The sequence below is a fragment of the Prunus persica genome, chromosome G4 (assembly GCF_000346465.2).
Source record: "Prunus persica cultivar Lovell chromosome G4, Prunus_persica_NCBIv2, whole genome shotgun sequence".
In the NCBI taxonomy this organism is placed as follows: Eukaryota; Viridiplantae; Streptophyta; class Magnoliopsida; order Rosales; family Rosaceae; genus Prunus; species Prunus persica.
In genome coordinates this window covers 23,656,102-23,668,431 of record NC_034012.1, presented here as the reverse complement: position 1 = coordinate 23,668,431, position 12,330 = coordinate 23,656,102, and the positions used below count along the sequence as shown (strand labels likewise).

At 38.0% G+C, this 12,330-nt stretch overlaps 1 protein-coding gene across 8 annotated transcripts; it reads left to right on the top strand.

Annotated features, from left to right (window-relative positions):
* Nucleotides 40-3,968, top strand: LOC18781023 (pentatricopeptide repeat-containing protein At5g46680). 8 transcript variants are annotated; one of them, XM_020561716.1, is made up of 3 exons: nucleotides 40-252; nucleotides 436-2,240; nucleotides 2,441-3,968. In XM_020561716.1, the coding sequence occupies exon 2, from the start codon at nucleotides 483-485 to the stop codon at nucleotides 1,854-1,856; it is 1,374 nt and encodes a 457-aa protein (XP_020417305.1). In that variant the 5' UTR covers nucleotides 40-252; nucleotides 436-482; the 3' UTR covers nucleotides 1,857-2,240; nucleotides 2,441-3,968. The 8 variants fall into 8 exon arrangements, with proteins under 8 accessions (XP_020417305.1, XP_020417309.1, XP_020417311.1 ...); XM_020561720.1 differs by lacking the exon at nucleotides 40-252 and having other exon boundaries at nucleotides 259-2,240; nucleotides 2,441-2,502; nucleotides 3,101-3,968; XM_020561722.1 differs by lacking the exon at nucleotides 40-252 and having other exon boundaries at nucleotides 259-2,240; nucleotides 2,441-2,502; nucleotides 3,091-3,968.

Genomic DNA, 12,330 nt, shown 5'->3' with positions numbered 1-12,330 from the left:
GTATTTATTTTAGTATCCACATGTCATCCACGGGATCCATATTTTTAATTCTCTAAATTAAATAAAAAAAATGTTGAAAAAACCACCCTAAAACTTACCCCCAGTAGAGTAGGTTGCACCAAGCCCGACCCGACCCGACAGTGCCCCATCTTGCAGGTTGCAGCAGCAGCCGCTCCATTTCCAGGGTCCAGCCTCCTCTCGTCTGTTTCTTCTTGTTTCTCCGTCAGTAGTCTCCATACTCCACGGGACCTGGTGAGCTCCTAGCCTCCTCGTGTTGTCATTTAATTTCTGATTTTGTTCCTAACTTCATATTTAGGGATTCAGCTAAGCTAGAATTTAGGGATTTCGGGATTCACATCATTTGATTTGATAACACTCTTGTGTTGTTTCACTGACAAAAAAAAAACGAGTTTATTGTATTTTGGGATATTGTAGGCTTGGCTTGGGTTTCTCGTAGGAAGTCATTATGTGTGATGATGTAAATGATGGTTGGTGGATTATCGACTAAGCTGTTGAACATATGCATAGCTTCATTTTGTAAAGTCCGGCTATTGGAGAAAGCAGAAGCCATTGTAATTGACGGTATAAGATTAGGGTTGATTCCAGATGTGGTAACTTACAATACTTTGGTTAGTGCCTATTCTCGGTTTGTTAGCTTAGATGCAGCTTATTCTGTTATTCATAGAATGAAAGAAGCTGGGATAAGTCCAAATGTCATTACTTACAATTCTTTGATGTCCGGGGCGACCCAGAATTGCTTATTGTCACGATCCCTGGATTTGTTTGAGGAAATGTTACTAGCAGGTGTACATCCTAATTTATGGAGCTACAACATTCTGATGCATTGTTTCTTTAAATTAGGAAAACCTGATGAAGCCAACAAAGTATTTCAGGATATTTTACTTAGCAATCTTACTCCCCACCCAGCTACGCTTAACATAATGATTAATGGCCTTTGTAACAATGGATACATCGATAATGCCCTTATGTTATATAGGAATTTGCAACGCCATGGATTTGTTCCCCAATTGGTGACATACAATATTCTTATCAACTGGCTATGCAAGACACGCAGATTGAGACAAGCAAGGAGAATTCTAAAGGAACTTGGGGAATCAGGCCATGAGCCAAGTCTCATAACCTACACTACAGTTATGAAATGCTGCTTTAGGTCCAACAAGTATGACAAAGGGCTTGAGATTATGTCAGTTATGATGGGTAAAGGGTATACTTTTGATGGCTATGCATGCTGCACAGTCGTTGCTGCTTTGGTTAAGACTGGGAGGATAGAAGAGGCAAATGCTTGCATGGAACAGACAATAAGGAACGGCGTTGAACTTGATTTAGTAGCTTACAACACCTTACTCAACATGTATTGTAGAGAAGGTAAGTTTGAAGCTGCCTATAAGCTGTTGGATGAAATGGAGAATGGAGGTCTGCTGTGCGACAAGTATACCCACACAATTATAATTGATGGATTGTGTAAGGCCGGTAATATTAGCGGGGCTCAAAAACATTTACATTATATGAAAATGATGGGCTTCCATGAAAACTTGGTTGCCCTCAACTGCATGATTGATGGCTTATGTAAAGCTGGTCAAATCGATCGTGCAATGGAATTGTACAAATCAATGGAGACTAAAGATTCATTTACCTACACCTCCTTGGTGCACAATCTTTGCAAGGCTGGAAGGTTTCGATTGGCATCCAAGCTTATGATGAAATGTTTAAGACATGGGAAGAAAATACCCAAGGCTACCCAACGGGCTGTCTTTGATGGTCTTTATAGTTCAGGGTTTACAAACGAAGCAAGGAAGCTTTGGTGGAAAATTCGAGTGGCTCGAATATTGCATTAGAAACAGGCTATGCTTTTGGTTCCGAAAATGACATAACCTAGAGAACTATCCTAGTTGGATTGGCATATTGGTCAGCACCATGAAAGAGGCCCCCTTTAGCCATATTATGTAAACACAGTTTTTTTGGGCTGTTAAGCCTGCTCTACCAAGCAGAGATTATTAATATTGAAGTGTAATGTTGAATCTGAATGAAAGTTGACTAACTAGCCTGCAACTGCTTTGCATTGCTAGACTGAAAGTGGTTCTGCCTGTGTGTATGATGGGAAGGCACTAGTTGTAGTAAACAAACAACTTGCAATAATCATGTATGACTGGACAAGTCCAGAAACATTTTCTCAAAGTCAACTGTCAGCCACACTGGTTTCTTCAGTTGATGGGCCCAATGTGAGTTTCTGTTCTTATTCCAACTGATTTAATAGATTTCCCTTTTTCTATTTTGTGATAGTGTTAATGTATTTTCTTTGCGTCGTTAAATGAACTGATGCTCTTGGAATGTTACTGAAAGAACATCTGTTTTATTTTTTCTCTTCGTCTTTTTCATATTTTGGAAACAATTTTTGAAATCTATCTGTTACTTTTGGCAGGGTAACTGGTTAGCATTATTAAGAACAGTTTGGATAAAACTCTAGAAAACTACTCCTGAGAGGTAAACTTGTACTGCGGCCTACTTTTCATGTGAGTATTTTGACATGAAATTTGGATAAACTGGTTTCTCAAATACATTCATGGTTGCACGAGAGAGAATGATAGAGCTTTCATCACCCAAAAGGGAAAAAGGACAATTAACCTTTACTTCCTAAAAGTTAAGGATTGCAAACTTGTGCATTTTCTATTTTAAAAACAATTCCGAGGAAATCCATGATTCTCTATGCTATTTGTTGTTCTGTTCCTTGACTTAATACTGGAATGATGTTTTGGCAATTCTTTTGGGGCGAGATCTGAGAGATAATATTTTCAAATAATATTCTTCGAAAGAAAAGTATATCCAAAATTTTACCAAAAAAACGTTCATCGGTTACTTTATTTATATATGTCTTCCTATATCTTTTCTCTCTTCCAGACTATCTTTTGTCAACTTGTTCAACTGTGTTGATAGAGAAGTGTTAAATTCAAATAGTTGATGTTGTTCTTGTCATTTAAAAGAAGTTTATGTTTGATGGGTTTCTGTTATTGTGTATTTGTGGGTGTGTGCGCTTATACACTGCAGAAAGAGAAGGGCTGACTATATAAATAGTTTTCAACAGATTGAAGCTGAGATGCGCAGATGCAAAGATAGAAGTTGGATATTGTTCACGGAGATTCAGATGTTAAGCTCAGAGGTTCAAACCACATGTGTTATTATCCAGATCCAGTGGTCCAAACCAAAAATGGTCACAGGGTAGGTAGAAAGAAAAAATAAATAAAAATAAAAACAGATGGAAATATGGATTGCTGTTTAGCAGAAAAAGCAGGGGTGTCTTTCTGTGGTATTCGTGATGTTTTTAGGTCGTCCGGTCGATTTATTTATTTATTTCATCATTAAAGTAAAAAGGTTTTTCGCAAGCTGCATTGGATGTTATCCTGATAACAATTATTGATGAAAAAAACTAAACCTTGAATGAAAATGCAAGAGAGGAGGGATCAGTATGGCACTTCTCTTTATAATGTCTAGTATGAGACTTGTCTTTATATAGTAGAGTAAGGATTTAGGATTCTTCGACATCAGATAAGATTAGTTAGGAGCTGACTTGGACTTCTAGTAGCTCAGGCTTCTGTAGAGTCTATTCTATAATACTGAAGTTGGAACTTGCTCATCTTGTGTTGCCGTTCTACTGCTGATGTTGGTTAGCTGGGCATCAAGCATCTCTAATTGAAGATTCAATTTGCAGATATGGATTGCGTTTCAACCAGAACCCTGTCTATGGCCAAATAGTTTCCTCAGGATTGAATTTAATTTTTTATTGGAATATGAACCCTCATTGGAAATTCGGCTGGCATATAGCGATCAGTTAGCGTACAGACTACCTAGTTTGTAGTCTGTATCGCTAGCTGATCCGTTTTTCCTTTTGTTTTTTATTTTGTCTGTTTAATAAGAGATTGATTTGTATTTGAAACGAAAACATTTTTTTCTCAGGTGTGACCTATTAGTTTCCAATATGTTCAGTGAAAGGTATCATATGCATTAACATTTATTTACTTCATACAATCGAAAAGGAAAATCAAATTCGTATCGAATTCTTAGAGTTTACATAATTAAATAGATACTTAGCACAAATAGTTAAATCTAGATACAGAATGAACTTACAAGCGTCTTCAAGCAGTCCCAATGAAATAATCAGATTAGAAAGAAAAAAAAAACTTAGAATCACTATTGAACTAAACAGATTAGAGACCTTTGTGCTGAAAACAAACCTCGCATTGGCTAACAGTCCTTGAGACTGATGGTGAAGAAGGCATGTTTGGTGGAAGTATAGCTATGAGCTGCAGGATCTCGATACATGTCGGTAAAGAGACTCATATCTTCGTACTGCATAACGTGCAATTCATTTGTTCTTCTTAAGACCTGTAATTTAGTCCATACGGTTGTGTTGGCAGCTGAGCTAACACTTTCAAATGGGGCAAGCTTGTGGAATGAATAGTTGGATAAGGACATATGCTGAAATGGAACAAACCTGAGCAGATTCCTAGCATGTAAGCTTCTGTGCAATACATCAAGCATTGTAGTTCCAGAAAGATTCATACACAAGAAGAGCAGGAGGTGGTTGTCCATAACAATCTCACAAGGAGCAGTTTTGGCAAAAGAATGATAGGAAGTGTTGTAGCTCCATTCAGCCTAAGGCAACCTTTTTAGCCATTGCTTAGGCTGAAAACTACAAAACCTCTCAAATAGGTTTTCAGGCATCTATTAACCACTTCAGTTTGCCCATCCGTTTGTGGATCGTATCTGGAACTCAGGCACAACTTAGAATCCTGTAAAGCAAAAAATTTCATCCAAAAATCACTGATGAAAACATGATCACGATCACAAATGATTGTAGAACAAGGAATTCCATGAGACTTGAATGAGCCACTGAGGAGAAACCAGGAGGCCAAAGTCTCAATATTTGTGCTGCTGTCAAGTGGGACATTCTACTACCATAGTTACGATATCCTCCTTTTTTTTCTTTTTTCTTTTTTTTCCATTCCAGGCCACTGAAAGGATTTAGACAATTTTTTGGGGTCGTTTGGTACGGCAGACTGTCATGGATTGGACTAAATCCTGGGACTGTCTTGGATTAGCTCGAATTGGCCTAAGCTGGATTAAGTACTGACTTACGTTTGATGCTGCGTCGGACTAAAAAGCTGGATTGTAAAAATGGTGAAAACCTATGTTTTGTGTTGTATCGGACTAAAAAATAATTATTTTAGTATTTAATTTTAATTATAAAAATAAAATTCTAATATTTAATTTTAATTAAAGATTGCTAAAACTATCTTATCTTTTCTTCTCTTTTTTCCTCTTTTTTCTCCTTTTCTTCTTACTTTCCTTCCCATCCCCACCTTTCTTTTTTTTCTTTTTTTCTTTTTTTCTTTTCTTTCTTCCTATTTTCTTCTTCCTTCCCAATTTCCTAGGCCATCCCTTTTTTTTTTTCCTTTCTTCCTCTCTTCTTCTTCCTTCCTTCCTTCTTAATCAACTGTCTAGATTGAAAACTGTAACCTTTACTGAGAGAGAGAGAGAGAGAGTGGTTGATAGGATTTTTAGTACTTGTGCAAACAATGTTAAAAATCACATAAAATACTTGCAAGAATACAAGGCTATTGTAGTATAGATGCTCATGCAAGGTCGTTTTCCTCAAGGACTAATTAGCAATTTATGTAAAAACAAATTCCAATTACTACTTAAAATAAAAAGTCAAGAAAGATGATTATAAATTTGGTGGATTCTAAAAAACAAATATTAAACAAAAACAAATACGATTGAGAGAAAGAGTTTTGAATATCAATTTATAAAAACACTAGGGTTTGACCATCACCTAGCAATTCTATGAACTTTTACCAATTACTTATGATTTGCACATGCCACTTTGAAGGTTAGGTTTTCCTAATGTATATTCTACTTGGAACCTCCAACACAGAACGTATATCCAACATGCAACCCGTCCGGACGTTCGGATCAAATCTGAACATGAAAGACTCATTAAGTTTTGTGAAAACCCTTTGAAAAACCATGCAACCCTTAAGACGTGGTGTTCATCTTAAGTGAAATTACAATTATTAATCACAAGAAGCTAGCATCAATTTCAGGGAACCTTCCGACCAAAATTGCATCCAATTACTTTTCTAAAGATCCTAATGGTGATCAGGCATTAAGACAATTAGATAGTTTAAAACAGTGATTAACAATTCAAAATACGCATGCACTCATCATAAGCAATTAAATAAAAATCACATATTCATGCTAAGGTTCAAGGCTTCACCCTAGCAAAAGAAATTTAGTTACGCATACTCATAATTGAAATCCAAGAAAATATCATTAAGAAGAAAAGAACGAAAACACCTGAAAGTTGTGAAAACCCAAAACCCTAGCAATTGCTCTCCACAATACAAAGTTCAAAAGTAATTCAGAAGTCCTCAATTCCCTGTGAGAAAGAGCTTAAATACCCCTTAAAACCTAGCTGCCAATGTACAACTTTTCTATCCCCACAAGGAAACTAATTAAAATAAAATAATACTAGGAAATAAAGTCCAAATTGGAATAGGAGAATCTGCCTAAAATCTGCCCAGCCACGTTTTGGCCCCAAATCTCCTCCAAATCTGGCCCAAGAGAGCTTGTTTTAAAGATAAAAATGTTCTGAACACTTCTCTAGAAGGCCACGAACCCATCCGAGGTCATCTTGGGCTCCAAAAACGCAATAAAAGCCCAACACGTCACTATTCCAGCACCGCGCACTGCTCCTTTATTTTATTGCCAGAAAATAACCGCTTGGAAGAAAAATCTGAAATTTTGATACGATCAAGCTAAGTGACTCAAGAACGTCCTCCAACTGGAATTACTCCAAAATTCCTCAATTTGATTATGTTTTGCTCCAGAGAGAGTCGAAAGTCCTATATTGAAAATATAATTCAAAGTATCAAAATTCTTCCAAAATATTAACCAAAATATACTAAGAATGAGGTTAAATATATAATATAAAATATGTCCATCAAAATACCCCCAAACTTAGCTTTTGCTTGTCCTCAAGCGAAACAAGACTCAAACAAAAAATAAAAACTTAACAGACTAGACATCTGGCTAACACTTAACCAGGACAAAATTTCCATCTTCAAGTTGCAATCCATAGAAAATTTTAAAAACTAGAACATCCTTTCAATAGATCCAAGTAATCCCACCACAGAGTCTGAGCTATTTAGACTCAATTAGAAAAGAATTCACAAACTTCCTTCGGTGTAAAGTGAACCATCATGGTTATGGAGACTTGACTAAAACCCTTACCACTCATCCCTTTTATTCATACTTCACACACTCCACACTTTTTATTTTCCCTTTCTTCTTCTTTTTTTTTTTCTTCTTTTTTTTTTTTTTTTTGGTGTATAAATAGTAACAGTAGTGGTTGTGCAATGTTGGTTCCTTTAAGCTTTCGATCCAACCGTGTAGCGAGACTTAGGTCAATGTCTCCCAAACCACTCGGGTTTTAGGGCACTAGGTGTAGAACACCCCTAAGGACTTATTAACTCAAGCTGAAAAGGCTACGAAACCAACTAACCACCCTGCCTCATGCCAAAACTCTACCTTTTGTCTCGAGAATCACTGCTGATTAGGCAGGACTGGCTCGGTTACTAGCAAAGTTTCGGGTGAGGCAATTATTACTTTATAACACATACTAACTTTATTTATATTGAACAGAAATTAAAACACACTTGGACAAAAAGTAAGTATTCCAATCTCATTCCCCAAAAACCATGTTGGTGTGATGTGCAAATTTCAAAGTATAATTCATGAATTAGTGTCTAAGCAACAATAAATAGAAAAGACTCTACTGTGGGATTGATTTTCACCATGTCCATTTGTTCTAACGTTTAAAATAATCTATGGATATTGACTGAAAAAAAAAACGAAAATTTGTAAACAAGACTCAAAAAATGAAAAATAAAAAATTTACGTTCCCACCCCCAAACTTAAAGCACACTTTGTCCCCAAGGTGTGGAAAATAAACAAAGGAAACAACTAAAGAAGTAATGAGGAGAGAAAAATAAATAATAATAAAAAAGAAAAAGAAAAGAAAAGAACATAAAACAGAAACAGGAAAAAAAAAATCAAGACAAAAAAAAAACCAAAACGAAATAAGAAAAAAAATGAACAAACCAGGGATGTGGAGGTGACGCTTCAGTGAGTCGAAGGCAGGACCTGGAGCGGGATGCAAAGAGCGCTGACCAACTCAACCACGTCCACACTTGCGTCAAATATGAGCGACAGCTACAATATAACCTGGTCTAGCTGCTGCATCTGTCATTTGAAAAAAAATATTGGATTCCCTTCTCCTAGCCCGAGCCCAGAAGGCTCTCTTCTGTCCATTCCCAGCTCAGACTGTAAATCACAAAAGACACTTTTTTTTTATTTCACTCAGTTTCAACCCATCCATTTCCACCCTCTCCCCTTGTCATCTATAGCAAGAACTCAAGAGCCTTGGCTATCTTTCAGAGCAGAGTCGTGTGGGTTCATCTGTGTGAGGGTGCCAAATCCAGACAACCCTCAACAAAATCAAAATCACCATCCGCTGCGGCTTCGTCGAAGAGACAATCGGATGCTCACCGAGATCCGTCCCAACTTTGACCCCAACGACTCAGATGAGCTGACCCAGACGGAGTTCAACCCCAACACCACATACACTCGTAGTTCCTGAGCTTGGTTAATGGTAAGCTTCGCGTTGTGCTCATAACTGGGTCACAGTGTGGGTATTGTTGTGTTGAAAGTAATTAAGAGCAAAAGTGATTATTGCAGACTTCGTTGCCTTGTTCTGAGATACTCATCCCCGTCTGTTGGTGGATTTCAGCAAGCAAGTCAATCTTCAAGTTGGGAGCAGGTATAATATCGAATCCCTGCAAGTTGTTTTCTTTTTCTTTTGTAGATCTGCATTAATTCATGGGTCTTTCTGGATTGTGAGAATTTCTGCTGATTTGTGTCTTTTGGTTGGTTCTGAGAGCGATACTCAATTGTGTGGTGTCTGGTGATGTAAACTGAGTTGCAAAAATTAACTTCTCAAAATTATATCTATGTGCTGGATCCGCAACAGCTTCCCCCAAACTTGCATCTTCGAGTGAGCTCGAGCTCATGTGAATTGCTTTAACTTCTAGTATAGTGTAGATGTGGTGATGGTAATATAGGATTGCTGCTGGGTGCATGATTCCAGCTGCTGCTGGGTGCAAGATTCCAGCTGCTACTGGGTGCAAGATTCCAGTATAGGATTTTCTGTTTTTGATGCTTGCTGATGATGGTTGTGTCCTGCATTGAGTCATAAACGGCCTGCGTTGAGTCAATGATGTGTTAGGAATAGAAAGAAAGAAAAACAACAATTTTGTTTTTTGTTTTTTTGTTTTTTTTTTTTTTGTCTTGAAAATAAAAGAAGTAAAGAGTTTAGAAAAATTGGGTTGCCTCCCAATAAGCGCGCTATTTTAAGTCTGTAGCTAGACTTTGCAGAAGCCTGGTGGTCAAATCACTGGTTCCTTCAGAGTCAAAGACTCGGCTGCAATGTCAAAGGGTGTCTCCACGTAGGGTTTTAGCCTATGACCATTCACCTTGAACGTGTTGCCTTTATCTTCATTAGTGATTTGAACTGCTCCATGAGGAAAAACTTGAGTCACTAGGTAGGGTCCAGTCCAGCGAGATTTTAATTTCCCTGGAAACAACTTGAGCCTTGAACTAAATAACAGAACCTTTTGCCCTGGCTGAAATTCCTTCCGTAAAATTTGACTGTCATGAAATGCCTTAGTTCTTTCCTTGTAGATGCGAGAACTATCATAAGCACCTTGACGAATTTCCTCTAGCTCATTTAACTGCAATTTCCGCTTTTCCCCAGCTGAGTCATATGCAAAATTTAACTCTTTAATGGCCCAGTAAGCTTTATGCTCCAGCTCCATAGGTAGATGACAGGCTTTCCCATAAACAAGTCGGAATGGTGACATCCCAATAGGAGTTTTATAAGCTGTCCTGTATGCCCACAAAGCATCATTTAGTTTGAAACTCCAATCCTTGCGTGTAGAGCTCACTGTTTTCTCCAAAATACGCTTTATTTCTCTGTTTGAAACTTCAACTTGGCCAGATGTCTGTGGGTGGTATGGTGTAGCCACGCGATGATGAATCCCATATTTTGCCAATAGGTTAGCAAATGGTTTATTAATAAAATGCTTCCCCCCATCACTAAGAATAACACGCGGTATTCCAAAACGTGGAAATATAACCCCCTGGAGGAACTTCAGGACCACTGATCCTTGATTAGTTGGTGCTGCAATGGCCTCGACCCATTTTGAAACATATTCCACAGCCACTAAAATATATTGGTGCCCATTAGAAGATGGGAATGGTCCCATGAAATCAATACCCCAAACATCAAATAGTTCAACAATTAGGATACTTTGCTGGGGCATCTCATTCCTTCTGGATTGATTGCCGACCCTTTGACACCTATCACATGCCTTGCACCAATTCTGTGAATCTCTAAAAAGTGTTGGCCAAAATAACCCACTCTGTAGGATTTTCTCTGCTGTCCTTTTCTGCCCAAAATGTCCTCCACAAGCGTAGTGATGAGCAAACTTTAAAACACTTTCCTGTTCAACCTCCGGAATACACCTGCGAATAATCTGGTCTGCACAATACTTGTATAAGTACGGTTCATCCCAGAAATAGTGCTTTACATCAAATAAAAACTTCTTTTTCTGCTGGTAGGAAAAATCTGGATGCACCACACCCTTAGCCAAATAATTGACAATATCTGCAAACCAAGGTGTGTCAATTTTGACAGCAAATAGCTGTTCATCTGGGAAACTTTCACTCAATGGTAGAGAATCTGCCTCTGTAGCTGCTGGAATAATTAATCTAGATAAATGATCAGCCACAACATTCTCACTGCCCTTCTTGTCTTTAATCTCTAAGTCAAATTCTTGAAGTAAGAGAACCCAACGAATCAATCTAGGCTTTGCATCCTTCTTAGACAACAAGTATTTAAGTGCAGCATGATCTGTATAGACAATTATTTTAGCCCCAACCAAATAAGACCGAAATTTCTCTAGTGCGAACACAACTGCCAACAATTCCTTCTCTGTAGTTGCATAGTTAAGCTGTGCATCATTGAGAGTACGACTTGCATAATAGATGACATGGGGAAGCTTATCTTTTCGCTGCCCTAAAACTGCCCCGACAGCATAATCTGACGCATCACACATTAGTTCAAATGGTAAATCCCAATTTGGTGCAGCAATGATGGGTGCCGAAGTTAGGAGGGCTTTCAACTTGTTGAATGCTTCTAAACAGGCCTTATCAAAATTAAATGGTGCATCCTTAGCCAATAAAGTGCACAAAGGTCGACTAATCTTGGAGAAATCCTTGATGAACCGACGATAAAAACCTGCGTGTCCTAAGAAGGATCTCACACCTTTTACTGATGTAGGAGGTGGCAGCTTTGCAATAACTTCAATCTTTGCCTTGTCAACCTCGATGCCTTTGCTGGAAATTGAATGACCCAAGACAATTCCCTGTTCAACCATGAAATGACACTTTTCCCAGTTTAGCACTAAATTTGTCGCTTGACATCTCTGAAGAACTAATGATAAATTCTGTAAGCACTGATCATATGAATCCCCAAAAACAGAAAAATCATCCATAAAAACTTCCACAATATTTTCGACCAAGCCAGAAAAAATACTCATCATACAACGTTGAAACGTAGCAGTGCATTGCATAATCCGAATGGCATCCTCCGATAAGCGTAAGTACCAAATGGACAAGTGAAAGTAGTCTTCTCTTGATCCTCTGGTGCGATTGGAATCTGATTATACCCAGAATACCCATCAAGAAAACAGTAAAAAGCCCGCCCAGCCAACCTTTCTAACATTTGGTCAATAAAAGGCAATGGAAAATGGTCTTTTCTCGTCCCTGTGTTAAGCTTCCGATAATCTACACACATTCTCCAACCCGTAGTCAATCGTGTAGGAACTAACTCATTATTATCATTTTTCACCACTGTAATACCGGTCCGTTTAGGCACAACTTGAGTCGGGCTAACCCATTTACTGTCAGAAATAGGATAAATCATACCTGCATCAAGTAATTTCATAACCTCTGTTCTGACCACCTCTTTCATAATTGGGTTAAGGCGGCGTTGAGCATCAACTGTTGGCTTTACGTCGTCTTCCATTAATATTCTGTGCATACATAGTGCTGGGCTGATTCCCTTGATGTCCGCAATTGTCCATCCCAATGCATCTTGATATTTTCTCAATACACGAAGCAATTTATCCTCCT

What these genes read in the sequence shown, in the direction of transcription:
- LOC18781023 (XM_020561716.1), top strand. Translation starts at nt 483, where the DNA reads ATGATGGTTGGTGGATTATCGACTAAGCTGTTGAACATATGCATAGCT.